General features: G+C 37.6%; 1 protein-coding gene across 1 annotated transcript; it reads right to left on the bottom strand.

Annotated features, from left to right (window-relative positions):
- Nucleotides 1–4,597: 4,597 nt before the first annotated feature.
- On the bottom strand, nucleotides 4,598–14,533 carry LOC108703883 (serine protease 33). The gene is made up of 7 exons (XM_018240187.2): nucleotides 14,453–14,533; nucleotides 13,107–13,142; nucleotides 9,661–9,826; nucleotides 8,955–9,223; nucleotides 7,092–7,261; nucleotides 5,928–6,163; nucleotides 4,598–5,017 (listed from the first exon to the last, which is right to left on the bottom strand). The coding sequence occupies exons 1-7, from the start codon at nucleotides 14,496–14,498 to the stop codon at nucleotides 4,954–4,956; spliced, it is 987 nt and encodes a 328-aa protein (XP_018095676.1). The 5' UTR covers nucleotides 14,499–14,533; the 3' UTR covers nucleotides 4,598–4,953.
- Between the last annotated feature and the right edge of the window lie 4,168 nt (nucleotides 14,534–18,701).

The following is an 18,701-nucleotide window of genomic DNA, read 5'->3' as shown; positions in this document are numbered from 1 at the left end:
TTTTCAACCTAACTTACTATGTTACATTCTACTGCAACACATGATCTGTGTGGAATAAAAAATGGTGTTTTTAATGTACTTTTATTAAACAACAACAAAAGTGCTGTATTTAATTGTACTAACGTATTACTGTGTGTGCCGTGTACATTTACAGGAAAATAATTTGCACTCGCCTAACAAAAACTCCCTTAAAAGAACCATTTTAGGTAAAATAGTAATGAGAGAGATAGGTCTTGTTTCATGTAAAATCACCCAGCAGGGAAACTTTCTTTTGAGAGTACATCACACCTACAAATGCCATTTACTACTATATCATTTTATTTTTACTCAACCCATCCTCCCCACCATTACCCTTGCTCTGAAATAGACCCAAGTCCAAGAAAAAACTTCCACCCTATTGAGGTTTCCAGGTGTAGCAACCCAAAGCAACCGGGAGTAGTCACTGATTTGTAATTTGTAAGTAAACATCTGATGTTCTTACAGGTTACTATGTCTGGGGCAAACTATGTGCCTCATATTTCACCCATTGTGTTTAGAATAATGGCAGCAAAGCTTGATAAAGTCACTGTATTATATATATAATTTGTCTCAAATATGTTATGTAAATGTTTATATGTTATGTGATTTATATTTATTTGGGCTGTTACCAAAAACTTATTATGGATCTTTTATGAAATTAGAAAAATATTGAAACAAAGAAATATGAATTATGTTAGATAAATCTAATAAAATTATTATTTTTTTTTTCTGCTGCAGATCCTGAAGTTTCAAGCCAGGAGTCCAGGCAAAAAATGTGGGATGAAGTTAAAATGAAAAAAAAAAAAATGAAAATTAATATTTTAATAAATATATTTCAAATTACATTAAAATGTTTTTTTTAGGGAATCATAGAAAATTGCTCAATCTCAATAATTTCTCCAAGACATGCTATTCAATAAAAAAATATATTTTATTCACATGAGTAGTTAAAAAACATGTATAGTATTCCCTCTAACGCCTAACGCGTTTCATGCTTACCCAGCACTTAGTCATAGGCAGAATCCTGGGATTCTGCCTATGACTAAGTGCTGGGTAAGCATGAAACGCGTTAGGTGTTAGAGGGAATACTATACATGTTTTTTAACTACTGATGTGAATAAAATATATTTTTTTATTGAATAGCATGTCTTGGAGAAATTATTGAGATTGTGGTTTTACCTGTTTGGTCACTAGAGGTCTCCGACATGCTCACTAACAGTATTTACTGATTCTGCTCCCAATTTGATTTAAATAATAGAAAATTGCTCAGTCTGAATATTTTTCCTTACATTGATTTAAAAACGAATGAATGCAAACTTGCATAGAGGGGTCCTTTGAGCATTTTTTTTCCAATTTAAATACATTTTCTATTCTTCGTGGTTTTTGGTATAGTAACACTTTTAGAGCTTTTGTCACGATTTGAGAAAATTTTTTAACTTAATTTGAGATTTAGCCATATTTAAAATCTTAAACATTTAAATGATAAAATTCAGTGGTAATAATTTAGAAAGCTTCTTTGGAATTCAATCTGAGGTGTATATTTTGTAAATTAATGTTAATGAGCAGTGACATATAGGGTGAGGACACAACATTTCGGGGAGTTTTCATGCCTTGTGTGGGCAGGGTTGGGACATCAGAGGTGGTTATTGACCAGATCAAACCTGAGCATGTAGTTGTGACCCTAATAGCCTAAGAAAAACCAAAACTATTTGGGTCAAAACCAAACAGATGGCAACCCTAGATTTTCCTTGAAAGCCAAATTGTAACGATCACAGCGGGAAACCTCTGCAACGGGAGTTAAATTCACACTTGGTAGTGCGTGTGGTGGAAGCTCAGGGAAAAAGCCACAAATACTTGAAGCGGACATGGTGAATAAACAAGATTTAATGGAACTTAAGCAAAACAGGAACAGGTCAAAAATAAAGTCTTTACCAGGCAGGAAATGAAAAGCTGGAACAAAAACACAGGAACAAGACTCTGGAACTTGTAACAAGGAATATCCAGGAACAGAGCAAAATATAAACAGGTTCAAACTCATACACATACAATGACTCAGCCTTGAGCAAAGCTCAGGGAGTGGTTTATAAAGGGCAAACGATTAGGGAATAGGAGACACATGAGAGTAAACGAGGTGGGTGGAAAACAGGGAGGAAACATACTGAGAACAGGAAGATAAATAGAAACCTTAAACACAAGAGTTCATGATAGCCCAAAAAGCCTCCAGTGGCTCACTCGGTAAATGCACCAACTGTGCACTGAAAGTCCAGCAACCCCATTCCCAAGTGTTCAAATCCTGGATGGTCCTTACACAAATACAGTCTTTAAAGGAAAACTATACCCCCAAAATGAATACTTAAGCAACAGATAGTTTATATCAAATTGAATGACATATTAAAGAATCTTACCAAACTGGAATATATATTTACATAAATATTGCCCTTTTACATCTCTTGCCTTGAACCACCATTTTGTGACTCTATCTGTGCTGCCTCAGAGATCACCTGACCAGAAATACTACAACACTAACTGTAACAGGAAGAAGTGAGGAAGCAAAAGGCAGAACTCTGTCTGTTAATTGGCTCATGTGACCTAACATGTGGTTTGTTGGTATGTATGTGTGCACAGTGAATCGTACGATCTCGGGGTGGCCCTTGTTTTTTAAAATGGCAATTTTCTATTTATGATTACCCAATGGCACATACTACTAGAAAAGTATATTATTATGATAATGGTTCATTTACATGAAGCAGGGTTTTACACATGAGCTGTTTTACTCAGTATCTTTTAATAGAGACCTACATTGTTTGGGGGGTATAGTTTTCCTTTAAGAGGCAGCATTTTTCATATGTATTTCTTTTTACAGAGAAATATAATGAGACATTGGCCAAATTGCCTTGCTTGTTACTCGTGTTGCCTTCACATATAAAACTTAATTTTTTAAAATATTTAATATGGTTCTGTATTGATAATAACATAATATTTTGGGACATGTACTTTATGTTCCTTGAGGATACAACTGAGGCATTGCCTGACAACCCAGCATTAGAACCTAAGTGCATTTGTGATGCTTAGAGATACGACTTAAATAAACCCTACCAAGACCAAATATTGTTCATTGACTTACTGTAATGCAAAATGTAGGTGTAAGCACTAAGTGAACTGTGCACTTTATTTTAAAGTTTTGTACTTATTAGTAGCACCTCATTGGTAAATAACTCCATACTCTTTTAGAGGAACAAAATATTAATAACGTAGGACACGTCACCCTTTGATTCTACTTTGTAATTGTCCTCTATATATATGGGCAGGGAAAGAGAGAAGCCTGTTGGTATATCCAGATAAAGCAATATCCAATAAATAGAACATAAAGTATTTTGTGTTAACATGGGTGGTCAGCAAATAATCATTCCAGATCTCACCTTAACTGGCCTTCAGGCTGGGCCCCCTTACCTCATAACAAGGTTACAGATATATAGAAACATTGGGGTAACATTCACCCTGCTATAGTTCCAGGGGTACCCAGGACACAAATAATCACTCACCCCAAATCTCCCCCTAACTGACCTTCAGACTGGGCCCCCTTAGCTCATAACAAGGTTACAGATATATAGAAACATTGGGGTGTCACCCTGATATAGTTCCAGGGGTACCCAGGGTACAAATAAACACTCACCCCAAATCTCCCCCTAACTGAGCTTCAGACTGGGCCCCCTTAGCTCATAACAAGGTTACAGATATATAGAAACATTGGGTTGTCACCCTGCTATAGTTCCAGGGGTACCCAGGGCACAAATAAACACTCACCCCAAATCTCCCCCTAACTGGCCTTCAGACTGGGCCCCCTTAGCTCATAACAAGGTTACAGATATATAGAAACATTGGGGTGTCACCCTGCTATAGTTCCAGGGGTACCCAGGGCACAAATAAGCACTCACCCCAAATCTCCCCCTAACTGACCTTCAGACTGGGGCCCCTTAGCTCATAACAAGGTTACAGATATATAGAAACATTGGGGTAACAGTCACCCTGCTATAGTTCCAGGAGTACCCAGGGCACAAATAAACACTCACCCCAAATCTCCCCCTAACTGGCCTTCAGACTGGGGCCCCTTAGCTCATAACTAGGTTACAGATATATAGAAACATTGGGGTAACAGTCACCCTGCTATGGTTCCAGGGGTACCCAGGGCACAAATAAACACACACCCCAAATCTCCCCTTAACTGACCTTCAGACTGGGCCCCCTTAGCTCATAACAAGGTTACAGATATATAGAAACATTGGGGTAACAGTCACCCTGCTATAGTTCCAGGGGTACCCAGGGTACAAATAAGCACTCACCCCAAATCTCCCCCCTAACTGACCTTCAGACTGGGCCCCCTTAGCTCATAACAAGGTTACAGATATATAGAAACATTGGGGTAACAGTCACCCTGCTATAGTTCCAGGTGTACCCAGGGTACAAATAAGCTCTCACCCCAAATCTCCCCCCTTACTAAAGAAAGACCTTTGTTCCAAGTTGCCCTTCAGAGAAGTTCTTTCTAAGTTGCCCAAAGAAATACTTACAGACTCATTTCATGTATTGTTAATTAGTTTACAGTTTATTATACTGTACCGTTATGATTATCGTAAATTCACATACAGAAGAAATTGAATAAAATGTGATACATTTCTTAGACAAGAGCATGTGCACACTGAATGGTTTATCTCACAGTACGGCAGTGATGATTTATGGCCTTATTAAGGAGGGTTTGCCTAAACTTTAATACTATTATGTAGACATTTAGGTATCGTAATGCTCACAGAACTTTACACAATGGTGCAGCATGGAAGGGTAAATCAATATATAGTATGACAAGTATCAGGTATTCCAAAACTTTGTAGCCCGAAGATTGTGCAACTTAGAGTGTTGCTGTCTCCCAGTCATCTCCAGAGATCAACATCCCAGCCAAATAGCAGCACTCACAATCAGAACCAACCATGACTCTCTAATAATCATCCTGTTATAAAAAATAAAATAATTATATGCATGTGCATCAATACTGTAAATACGATAATATTGACATGACTGACTTTTTAATTGCAATAAATACAATGTCATTCATAGGAATTAAGAAACATTTAGGAATGTACAGCAAGTGTTTGAATCCTGAACCTTTCATGTGTTCCATGATTTCAAAGGCAAAGTCGTGAAGTTTAGTAGGGGGTACATTACCCCTTATAATACATGAGTGATACTCAGAGTTCCCTGTATAACTCAGCCTGCAGCCTTGTGCCTTTATATGGTCACAGAACAACCCCTCAGTGACTTCTAATATCCTTATCATTTACAGTAGGGGGTACATTATCCCTTATAATACATGAGTGATACTCAGAGTTCCCTGTATAACTCAGCCTGCAGCCTTGTGCCTTTATATGGTCACAGAACAACCCCTCAGTGACTTCTAATATCCTTATCATTTACAGTAGGGGGTACATTATCCCTTATAATACATGAGTGATACTCAGAGTTCCTTGTATAACTCAGCCTGCAGCCTTGTGCCTTTATATGGTCACAGAACAACCCCTCAGTGACTTCTAATATCCTTATCATTTACAGTAGGGGGTACATTATCCCTTATAATACATGAGTGATACTCAGAGTTCCCTGTATAACTCAGCCTGCAGCCTTGTGTCTTTATATGGTCACAGAACAACCCCTCAGTGACTTCTAATATCCTTATCATTTACAGTAGGGGGTACATTATCCCTTATAATACATGAGTGATACTCAGAGTTCCCTGTATAACTCAGCCTGCAGCCTTGTGCCTTTTATATGGTCACAGAACCAAAACCTGCACCAGAAAAATAGTTAAAATATATGCATCAAAGCACATGGAGAATAAATGGAATGAGATAAGAGGAACTAACCAGCATAACGACTGGAGAAACGACATCAAACTTAGCTGATTTAGTTCCACTCCAGATATTGGTCCTATTCTTATTGCAGAACTAGTAACATGCGTTCGTATCCAGTCCATATAGTAAGGAACAGACGTGTAAACCCCAGGATGCCCTATTTCTCCACAGCGAAAGACAATACTGACTATTCCCATCACGTACCAACTGTCACCTGCAGAACATGCAAGGGGCCCACCTCCATCACCCTGTATTAATAAAAAAAAAAGGCTTTGGCACAAGCTTTAACAGATGTGTCAATACTTCTTCAGCTTTCTGGTATTCTGCTTTTTGAAAGAGTAAAGGCAGTCTGGGATATATACATGTAGCCTTTCCAAAACAAGTTGATTCGGAGTCTGAAGCTGATGGCAGTTTTTGAACCATGACAAAAACATACATATGTGTAAATCTGCTGTGATGAGCTATATTCTGTTCTCTTTATATTGCAGAGCTTTATTCTTTATAAAATGTGGAGCACAGCTGCAGTTATCCTATGGGTGAACTGATATATTGCAAATTCCACAAGTTTTTTTTTAAACTGATTTATCATCTCAATAGTAAAGAAGAAACCCTTTTCATTGAGCCTCTCCAGGTTCAAACTCACACCCGTGTCTGTTATAGGCCTTTCCCTTGACACTGTACAAGTTGGCCATAGACCAAGCTGCTCTCCAGGGGGTATATTTATCAAAGAGAGAAGTTAATAGTGAAGTTCCGCCACTAGAGTGAAATTCCGCCACTCTCCATTCCTTTCTATGGGATTTTGAAAGGCGTATTTATCAAAGGGTGAACTTTCACTTTTATCCATTGATAAATACGCCTTTCAAAATCCCATAGAAATGAATTGAGAGTGGCGGAATTTCACTCTAGTGGCGGAACTTCACTCTTTGATAAATATACCCCTAGGTGTCTATATAACTTTTATCTGCAGAAGTATCACCAGCAATTTATCTAAACATGCTCGTTCATGGACAATGCCCCTTTTGAGCTGTTCCACAAGGACTCGCATACCAAGATACATATGCTGAAAAATTACGATTTTGGTTGTTATAATTTATAATAAACAAAAATTAAAAATGATCAGGAATACTTAATTGTCACCTTAGAGTTTTTTTATTTCCTTTTTTTTTGGGAACTCACGTTGCAGATCCTGTGAACACCATGGATGTCCCTTGCACATATGGTATCATTGGTAATCAGATCTGCAGTTATGTTATAATCATTCTTCATCATATAATAATCCTTGCAAAGCTCTGACGTTATCAAGCGCACTTCTGCCCCACGCAAGACGTTCGAAATTGGATCACTGCCTGCGGGAGGGAAAAATCTCCATGAGAAAAATGTTAAATCAATAAGCTAGAAGCTAGATTCAACTCAAATATTTTTTTTTATATTTATGTAAAAGTCATTTATAAAGCTAAATATCAATTATATTACAGAGAAAAAGAAAATTATTTTTAAAAATTTGGATTATTTGGATAAAATGCAGTCTATGGGAGACGGCTTTTCCATAATCAGGAGCATTCTAGATAACAGGTTCCCAGATCCCATACCTGTACCCCCAAAACCCTCAACTTTTAATAAATGTGCCTCTATGCTTTTTAACTGTGTTTTTATAAAGTTTTTAAAACACTTGCTGTTTCTTCTACAATTGCTCCATCTGCTGCTCTATTCCAAACCAGCCTTCAGCCCTAGGGTGAAGTCACCAAATTCCTAATAAGTAATTTTCGGTTTCTATACTACAATCCTACGTATACCCCTACCGATTGCTGTTGACAAGCTCTGGTGTCAAGGAGAGAATTTTTTCCACATCTGCTGAAAAGTTTATCAAGATGGCGGCTGTATCATAGCTGAAACGATGGGAATTCAGGAGCTAAATTTAAACAAATCTGAATGCCTATGATTAAAACTTAGTGATTTAGTAGACTATATAAAGAACTTTCATTACTGCAAAGATGGTAAGGTAAGATTTTGTTTTCCTTTAAACAGAAAAAAAAAAATAATGGAAATAATTCTCTTGTTTGATATAGAATTTTCATATATATATTTATACAAGAGTTACTTGGGTTTGAGAATATAGGGTGTATGAAAATGTACAGAGCAAAACAATTAAGTATGTTTTGTGTAAAATATAAAGGGAAGAACACATTTATTGAATGTGTGCATTCTACTTGGATGTTTTTCATAAACTTTTAGGGCAATTTAAAGTACCAAAAATGGTTGCAGTCTGAAATTTTTTTTGCACTTTGCACCCTGTCTTCCACTCTAATTGAATTGCAGCACATTTCTGAGCTTCAATTCAACTTGACTGCCCAGCATTGGCCATGAACTGTATTCATGACATTTTCTAGATATTTTTTGGTAGGACAGTATAACAGGAGAAACATGTCTGAGACCTATTTATTGTATGGCTGTATATGAATTGTGCGAAAGTGGACTTATAATATCTCCAGTGCTCATCTCATGTGCAGTCAACTCAAAGCCTGTGAGTTGGGTGGGGGGCGACTACTGCACATAGTTTGTTGTCTCCTAGTGCCCCACTACTGCCGGACGCACTCCTTTTTATATACTGACTCCAGTGTGTTTTGCCCCTTCCATGATGTCATAGCAGGGCAGGCATATATATAGGAGCACACGGCGGGTTAGGGCCGGGTATGGGTTCTCTGTGGTCGGGTTAGGGTCAAGATTCTCTAGAGCCCCTCATCACTAAAATAAACCCTACATAAGCCTATCCCACTGCACCCCCTTAGTGCAGCTAAGCAGCAGGGTATAGATCATAGAAATCTATTAACTGAAAAGCAATTTATTGGAATAACCTCAACCCAACATCAAGAAGGACCACCTGAAAAACATAAGAACCTATATCTGAAGAAGTCTTGTATAATAGCAATACTGTCTGCAGATCTGTTTCTCTCTCTTTGTCATTTACAAACCAACAACGAACTTTTCTGAAGTTAAAAACCATGTCTTTGCAACTAAAGAATGGAATGAACAGATACTCACTGTTAAACCTCATTTTTCCCCAGCCAGTCACATAACAAAGCTGTCCTGGTGTAAATGATATTGTGGGTGGGGGAAGACACAGTGGGAGGATGTAGTTTGTGTACTGCACAGGTCTTTCAAGTTCTATCAGGGCAATATCACCACTGATGTTTGAGAGATAGTAATTAGGATGTATAATGAGTGTTTTCGCTGGGATGGCAGTTTCCTCTTTGTGGTTTCCAGATAGTTTATTGGCTCCAAGAATGACAACGGCAGAGGAGGCATTTTCTCTATAAAATAAAGAAATGTTCATCAGTCAGGATGGGAAAGAGGTCAGAAAGTCCACTTGGAGATGGTTTCAGAGTAATTGCACTTTTATAACCCATTATTTTGCATTCCATTATCTATTCATCTATTATTATTATTATCTATTTGCACCAGCCATGCAACTGAAAATGATAGCATCTATTGTGTCTCTAAAACTGCTATTTGTTTGCTGATTACCCCGTCCCATCATCACTCAGAATCAGTGATTTCCCTTATCCTGTGACTTTTTGAAATTCTGATTTATGCATGAAAATAGATATGTTCCTCTTTCAACTTACCATACTAGATATATACCCTCCAAATTTTCTTTTGGAGGGTATATAAAAACAGGAGGCATACTCTGGCTCTTGCAATATTAAATATATTTAGTCATATATATACTGTATGTATGTATACTGACCTATCTAAGCACTGAGCTGCAGACAGGACCCAGGAATCGCTGATGAGAGTCCCACCACAGAAGACTTTACCAGGAAGCCACACAGCTACTTGCCAAGGAAATTCCCCCTTCTTGGCTTCATGCCCACCCGCAATGCGACTGGTGCCCACAACAGATTTTCCACAGGCTGCAAATTGAAAGAATAGTAAAAGTGGAAGATGTGTGTGAGTGTGTATATAGACTGTAAATACACCATCCCCTAATTCTATGATTAATTATGGCAAAAGTGAACCAAATTATCACCATGGTATAAAAACTAAATATTAAAGGAAAACTATACCCCTAAAATTAATACTAAAGAAACAGATAGTTTATATTAAATACGTGGCATATTAAAGAATCTCACCAAACTGGAATATATATTTATGTAAATATTGCCCTTTAACATCTATTGCCTTGAACCACCATTTTGTGATGTGCTACCTCAGAGATCACCTGAGCAGAAATACTGCAGCTCTAACTGTAACAGGAAGAGATCACCTGAGCAGAAATACTGCAGCTCTAACTGTAACAGGAAGAGATCGCCTGGCCAGAAATACAGCAGCTCTCACTGTATCAGGAAGAGATCACCTGACCACAAATACTGCAGCTCTAACTGTAACAGGAAGAGATCGCCTGACCACAAATACTGCAGCTCTAACTGTAACAGGAAGAGATCGCCTGACCAGAAATACTGCAGCTCTAACTGTAACAGGAAGAGATCACCTGACCAGAAATACTGCAGCTCTAACTGTAACAGGAAGAGATCACCTGACCAGAAATACTGCAGCTCTAACTGTAACAGGAAGAGATCACCTGAGCAGAAATACTGCAGCTCTAATTGTAACAGGAAGAGATCACCTGACCAGAAATACTGCAGCTGTAACTGTAACAGGATGAGATCACCTGACCAGAAATACTGCATCTCTAATTGTAACAGGAAGAGATCACCTGACCAGAAATACTGCAGCTCTAACTGTAACAGGAAGAGATCGCCTGGCCAGAAATACAGCAGCTCTCACTGTATCAGGAAGAGATCACCTGACCACAAATACTGCAGCTCTAACTGTAACAGGAAGAGATCGCCTGACCACAAATACTGCAGCTCTAACTGTAACAGGAAGAGATCGCCTGACCAGAAATACTGCAGCTCTAACTGTAACAGGAAGAGATCACCTGACCAGAAATACTGCAGCTCTAACTGTAACAGGAAGAGATCACCTGACCAGAAATACTGCAGCTCTAACTGTAACAGGAAGAGATCACCTGAGCAGAAATACTGCAGCTCTAATTGTAACAGGAAGAGATCACCTGACCAGAAATACTGCAGCTGTAACTGTAACAGGATGAGATCACCTGACCAGAAATACTGCATCTCTAATTGTAACAGGAAGAGATCACCTGACCAGAAATACTGCAGCTCTAACTGTAACAGGAAGAGATCCCAGGGGGTGGCCCTTATTCTTTGAATGGCAATTTTTTATTTATGATTACCCAATGGCACATACTACTAAAGAAGTATATTATTATGAAAATGGTTTATTTTCATGAAGCAGGATTTTACATATGAGCTGTTTGATACAATATCTTTTTATACAGACTTACATTGTTCAGGGGGAAAAGTTTTCCTTTAACAAATATAAAAACCCATTAAAACACATGATACTGTAAATAAACATGTGGAGCACACATCCTTAAGACCATACCAACAACCTGAATAAAATATTATGCATAATAAATGACCACACAAGTACTGTAATAAAATACAACCTGTAACTCAGCAGTAGCACAACAATCATGACAAATGAGTTTGAGGGAAAAACACAAATACAGTAGTTACATATTGAGAAAAAGGCACAGTATTAGGAGAGGACAGGAGATTTGTTATCTAAGAAGCTTCAAATTATGGGAAGCCCATATGATTCTAACTTCAATTTTTTTTTAAATTTATTTGGTTTTTCTCTGTAATAATAAAACAGTAACTTTTACTTGATCCCAACTAAGATATAATCAATCCTTATTGAAGGCATTATGCTTATTAGACGTCAAATTCTTCTGGTCAAGTTTTAAGAGGGGAAAACTAGAATTTTTAGAGATCAAACCCCAAAGCTGCTAAAAATCTAAATTCAAAAATACTCCATCTCAAACCTGTCAAGGTCATGTAGAAATCAATGGCAGATGTCCCTGAAGATGTTTCCTGACATCGCTGGTTTTCGACCGATAATCCGATAAATTCGAGTTGTCGCAGCAACAATTCAATAAGGTCAAGTTTTTGGAGCGTCAGACAAAGTCACACTATTTGAATTGACAGTCGATTTTGTTGCTATGTTTTTTCACTCCAACTTTTTCAATAAGTACTATTGATAAATGAGTTAAATGTGTGGATGGGAGTTAGTTTGATTTTGTTTTAATTTAAAATTGAGATTTATTCGAGTTTTAATAAATAACCCCCATAAATGTTGTCCACTTCTTCCAAACTTTTGTTTGTTTTCTTCTGCTTTCAACATTGTCTTATTTTTTGTCTTTTGATTTTCCTGACCCATTTATTATGTGTGATCATGTATTTTGTTTAAAACAGTTCCAAAAACTGGTTTCGCACAATAAAGAAAACAGAACCCTAAATAACGAATATGCATTTGTTGATCATTTTCCATGGATTTTAAGTTTATACTGATTGCACATGTGCCTAAAGTGCCAGAAATTGACAAAGAGAACCCCAATTGCCGAAGAGGACCTGAAGAAAAATCCAGAAGATGTTGCCCACAAGCTCCGTTGCGCTTACGCTGCACTGTTAGGTGAGCAATATTTTAGGTCAAGTAACATCAATGAAAATCATCAACAGTGCATCAAACAAAGCCCACGCTTTACGCGTTTCGTGGCCTCAACGCCACTTCGTCAGGGCTTTGTTTGATGCACTGTTGGTGTATTTTCATTGATGTTATTTGATCTTCAATAAATTGAAAATTTTAAGCTCCGACCTGGTCTAGTGCTCCGTGGATTAAAGACTTTACAGATACAAATTGCTACGCTTTATACCGCGTTGCCAGCACAGCCTGCTCTGATCGGTTCCTGACTCGTTTGTTGGGTGAGTGCTCTCCTAAGCGTGTTTCTACCTGAGGAATATTTTAGGGAACTTTTCAGACCTATTGAAGTATGCAGAAGAGAAAGAAAGGGAGGGGAGCTATCTTGCTTAGTAGGTAGGGGCTTTTCTTAATCGGGGGGTTGAGTTCTCCTTTAAGCCCTTCTGTTTTTTTGTTTAAAATGGGATACAAATTAAAAGAATATGATGCAGTATAGAGAGAAAGAAGAAGACAGCTATAGATCCTACTAGACATGAGACATACTTACACTACCTATTACCAGCATACTTAATAGCCTATTGAAATTGATCTGTAAGAAATGATAGATTTATTTTACAATGCACTTACTTGGCTCATTGTCATCTTCAGCACACACATAGTAACCTAAACAAACATAGGAGAAAACATTAACTGCAATGCATTCCATTCCAGTGTGATAATATATATGTTACACTCACAAGCAGTTATGCCAAAGAAAATCCATTTGCTTGATACTGTACAACTGCAAGCATTATATATATATATATATATATATATATATATATGTGTGTGTGCATGAGGATAGAACAGTAGTGCAATATACAGCCTTCTGCCTGGTTTTTGTTGGAACTACTTTGCAGTGTTTTAAAATGAAGGTGTCAAATCCCTACTCTCAGCCCCTTAGCGTGGACATTATTAGAGCAGATATCAGAAAGCTCAGTGATCTATGTAGCAAAATTTGAATTTGTGCAATTTTATAATAATAAACTTCAAATCATTTACAAAAACTCATATATTTGCTTATTCATTAAAACATTTGCATATAAAATACTGGATTGAGTGAAATCAAATTTGTATTTTACTTATCATTTTCGTGAGTTTGCAAGCTCAAAAGGGCAGCTGCCATTGACTTCTACATGACCTTGAAGTACAAGAAGAGGGGTAAGGGGCACTCAAAAGAACTCCACAAGGGCCGCCAAAAATAAAGTTAAAAAATGTATTGTAGATTCATTAAAAAAAGGAACAGTATCTCGATTGGCCCTACGCGTTTCGTGCCCCCCAGGGCACTTAGTCATAGAATTCTACATGACCTTGCAAGCTTTCAGATGCTGAAGTCAATCAGTTTTGAGGCCATTTAGAAACATGGTTGGACCCTCTAGTGAGCACCTCTTCATATGGCACCAGGTCTAGACAAGACTACAAGACTATGTATTGTTATAGCTACTTTTTATTACTCATCTTTCTACTCATGCCTCTCCTATTTATATTCCAATTTCTTATTCAAATCAAGGCATAGTTGCTAGGATAATTTGGACCCAAGAAACCAGATGGCTGAAATTGCAAACTGGAGAGCTGCTGATTAAAAAGCTAAATAACTCAAAATCCTCAAATAATAAAAAATGAAAACCAAATGCAAAATGTCTCAAAATATCACTCACTGCATCATGCTAACAGTTAACTCATTGGTGAACAACCCCTTTTAATTAAACACACTTTATCTGCACAAAAAGATTGCCATGCACTTCCATTATCAAATCGTAAGTTCTTGTGCTGCCAACTCTTATTGCAACATTTTGAGGGGAACAAATGATCCCCCAATTAAAAGAAAAAAAAAACGAGTTGCAGTTATCAGTAAACTTGGGGTATATATATATATATATATATATATGAAGTAGATCCCAGACTAAGGCTTTATGAGCAGTAGAGACACTTACCCAAGTTCAGTAGGAGCAGAGCACTGACCAAATGCAACCAGTTCATGATTCTTTCCTTTTCTGTAGCAATTGAGTACAGAGACTGGCTGTATATCTACTTTATACTGTGGGAGGCTCACCAGACAAGTTTTTTTATTTAAATAAGCAAATCTTAATTAACTATATATAAAACACACCCAAACTCTACAGCCTGCAAGAACCCTATTCCCGGGAAGCTATTCATCAACATTGCTTTTATTTTATGTATGTATTTGCACTGGTGTGTAGGTATTGACTGGTGGAATCTGGTCAGAAGAGCTCTTTACTAACCTTAGAAAGAAGAATGCAAAACCTAGTGCAAAATTAAATATCAATTTTATTTTTACCTGCAAAGTAAGATCTTTAAACTTTTAGGTATAACAGACGGGGTGTCTGCTGAAGGCTCACAGGAGCAAATTCACTATGCGCCTAACCCTAGCGTCAATTCGCTAGCGTTGCCCATTTTCGTTACTTCGCAAATTCACTAATGGACGCTGGCATAACTTCGCACCCTTACGCCTGGCGAATTTGCGCAACGGACATAACTACACAAATTCACTAACGCGCGCATTGTTCTGAACGCTACCTTTTACGCTAGACTTCCTTCGCCACCTCAGACCAGGCGAAGAGCAATAGAGTAGATAGGGATTGCTTCAAAAAAAAGTTAACATTCGCTGGCGTGTTTTCTATATTATGGGTGATAGGCTGAAAAAGATTGAAAATTTTTTGGTGCTCCCCTCCTTCCCCCCTACATTTCCTAACTCATGGCAACTTACCTAGACAGTGGGCACATGTGTAGGGCAAAATAACAATTTTATTTGATGTTTTGAAGGTTTCCCAGGCATTTGTAGTGCTGCTACATATTCCTCCATTGAAATTTGAATTTGGCGCCGTATGCAAATTAATCATCGCTAGTGTAACTTCGCTTCGCTTAGTGAATCAACGCTAGCGCAACTTCGCAACCTTACGCTACCCCTGAGTGCAACTTTGGATTTTAGTGAATTTGCGAAGCGCTGGCGAAACTACGCCTGGCGAAGTGCGGCAAAGTTACGCCTGGCACAACTACGAATCTTAGTGAATTTGCCCCACAGTTTCTTGGGACAGGTATAAACAAGATAGTATTAATGTTTGTTTTCTTTATACTACAATGTATTAAATGTAATTATATGTAAATATAATAATGTACGTATTGATTTTAATTGTTGTAATATTGCATCTTTTCACATTTAGAGGCACCAGAGGTCCTTTAGTGTTACCTTGGGGAAAGTGCAAGGCGCCACGGAGTAAGGTTAATGTTAATGCAACCAGCATTCTTACCCGCTTGGACCCGCTACCCGACCCGCAAGTACCTTATCTGCGACCCGCTGACCATCAAGAATCAGGAAGTGCTGTCATTGTAAACCGGAAATGACATCATTGAAAGTAGGCGTGATCAGAAAAAAGGAGTAAAACAGAAAGTGCTGTCATTTTAAACCGGAAGTGACATCATCGGAAGTAGACATGATCAGAAAAAAGGAGTAAAAATCGATATTGAGAAGACCTGCTGCCCGACCCTCAAAGCTGCAGAACCGCTAAACCGCGTCTATTTACTCATGCGTTATTTTATTCTATTTTACCTAATCACACACACAAGGGCAGTTTTATAACAAACCGAGTTAGTGTTTTTTTTTCTACAATTCATTAAAAAGGTGGAGAAAAAAATGTGTCATGCAAAAAATATGCCCAAGTATTTTCTGAAAACATGAACAGTTGGGAAAAGTTGCCAAAATCAACAGAAGTCAGTGGTAATAATCTCTAACAAATGTATTTATTTACTTTTGCAGTTCATTAAAACTAGGGATGCACTGAATCCACTATTTTGGATCCGGCCGAACCCCCGAATCCTTTGCGAAAGATTCGGCCTAATACCGTACCAAATCCTAATTTGCTTATGCAAATTAGGTGTAGTAAGGGGAAACATTTTTTACTTCCTTGTTTGTGACAAAAAGTGACACGTTTTCCCTCCCCTCCCCTAATTCGCATATGCAAATTAGGTTTTGGATTTGGCTTATCCAGGCAGAAGGATTCGCCCGAATCAGAATCCTGCTGAAAAAAAACGAATCCTGGATTTGGTGCATGCCTAATTAAAACCTTTAAGTTTTTTTAGCCTCGTTAAAATGAGTGGAAAAATTTGATTCTTGTTGATCTGCAACTTTCTTTTTCAAAGAAAAAAAAAAACATACGCAGGAATATTTTGTGCCGTGATGTGTTTTTTTAAAACACAAAAGTGTTGCTCCAGCAGAATTCTGCACTGAAATCTTTTTTAAAGGAACAGATTTTTTTATATTTATATATTTTTTTTATATCTGTTAGCCAGAAACATGCTATACAGAAAGCTCCATCTGCCATGGAATCAATTTTATTGAAGTTATCCAAATTTTTAAAAATGATTTCCTTTTTCTGTGTATAATTATATAAGATAAGATATAATTAATCCTTATTTGAAGCGAAACCAGCCTATTGGCTTTATTTAATGTTTATATGATTTTCTGGTAGACTTAAGGTATGAAGATCCAAATTCAGGAAAGATCCATTATCTGGAAATCCTCAGGTCCTCAGCATTTTGGATAACAGGTCCCATACCTGTGTTGGCCTTAACGTTAAGACAGTTTCCACTGTCTTGATATCTGTCAAAATTATAACAGATTTTTTTATATTTCATTTTGAAATCTGACTTGGAGCTAGACATATTGTCAGTTTCCCAGCTGCCCCCAGTCATGTGACTTGTTCTCTGATAAACTTCAGTCACTCTTTACTGCTGTACTGCAAGTTGAAGTTATATCACCCCCCCTCCCCAGCAGTGCATCAGCAGCCTAACAACAGAACAATGGGCAGCTAACCATATAACAGCTACTGGATACCTCTGCTGAAGGATTTGTTTGCATTGCTAAAAGTGAGAATAGCACCAAAGCAGGAAAACCCAATGTAACAATAGTTGGGGCTAGGGATTTTTAGCAATGCAAACACGACCTAGGATCATGGTATAATACTATGGGAAGGGGAGAAACAATAACTGTCTCAAAGAAGTTTCATCCTGAAGTACTGGCTCCATCTCAAAGCTCAGAATCAGGCACAATGCACTGAGGCCGAATAGTATAGCTAAAAAAAATACATTTGCTGGTCCAAGAATAACATTTTAAATGTGAAGTGAGTGAGTGAATTATTTGCAGTGTAAATATTGTAATATAGAAATAAAAATAAGTAAGCTATTGTTGGTAAGTTTTTTTGCATTGTGTTTTTCTTTTCTCAATCTCAAAAATTTGTACATGGGCCTCCTTATAGTTGAACGAGGTCTAAAAATGAGGCCGTAGTGTTAATGGCCGGAATGGAGCTTGTTATTATAGGATATATCTGATAATTGTCGTGAAAAAAACAACTACAGATTAGATCTCGATGATACAAAGGAAATTTAGAAATCAACAGCTTTATGATAGGAATGTTCATGAAAGCCCTTGTGCTTGTACAGGTATGGGATCTGTTAGCCAGAAACATGCTATACAGAAAACTCCATCTGCCATAGAATCAATTGTATTGAAGTTATCCAAATTTTTAAAAATGATTTCCTTTTTCTGTGTAATAATAAAATAGTAACTTGTACTTGATCCCAACTAAAATATAATTAATCCTTATTTGAAGCGAAACCAGACTATTGGCTTTATTTAATGTTTATATGATTTTCTGGTAGACTTAAGGTATGAAGATCCAAATTCAGGAAAGATCCATTATCTGGAAATCCTCAGGTCCTCAGCATTTTGGATAACAGGTCCCATACCTGTGTGTTTCCACTGTCTTGATATCTGTCAAAATTATAACTCGTGATTTTTTTGTCCCTTTGTTCTTCCTGGATATTTAGAACAGGCCAAGTCAACCTTAACAGAATTACAGTAAGACAGTTAGCACTGTTATAAAGCAGCCTGTGCTCCAACCGCGGGAATAGAAGGGAGTAGCTCTCTACTAGACTCTGCTTGCCTAAATGAAGGGACAGCAGTACTGATGAGGGAATCGGGCATAGTCCTTTCTCTGATCCACGTCTACTGTAGGGAAACCAGACCACATGAAGCACCAAGACCCTAGAAGGTGAGCTTTTTAACTCCCCAAATTATTCCTACAGTGTTTCCACATTTGCTGTCTCTACTATCAGTGCTTGGGAGTATTCAACCCTGTGGCACTTTAAAATGAATGAAGCCTCTGT

The sequence above is a fragment of the Xenopus laevis genome, chromosome 9_10L, assembly GCF_017654675.1.
Source record: "Xenopus laevis strain J_2021 chromosome 9_10L, Xenopus_laevis_v10.1, whole genome shotgun sequence".
Taxonomy (NCBI): domain Eukaryota; kingdom Metazoa; phylum Chordata; class Amphibia; order Anura; family Pipidae; genus Xenopus; species Xenopus laevis.
This window is presented reverse-complemented; position numbering and strand designations above follow the sequence as displayed.

What these genes read in the sequence shown, in the direction of transcription:
- LOC108703883 (XM_018240187.2), bottom strand. Translation starts at nt 14,498, where the DNA reads ATGAACTGGTTGCATTTGGTCAGTGCTCTGCTCCTACTGAACTTGG. An exon ending in GCAGCTCAGTGCTTAGATAG is followed by an intron (nt 9,224 to 9,660) that starts GTCAGTATACAT and finishes TTTATTTTATAG; the next exon opens with AGAAAATGCCTCCTCTGCCG. An exon ending in GTGTTCACAGGATCTGCAAC is followed by an intron (nt 6,164 to 7,091) that starts GTGAGTTCCCAA and finishes TTATTAATACAG; the next exon opens with GGTGATGGAGGTGGGCCCCT.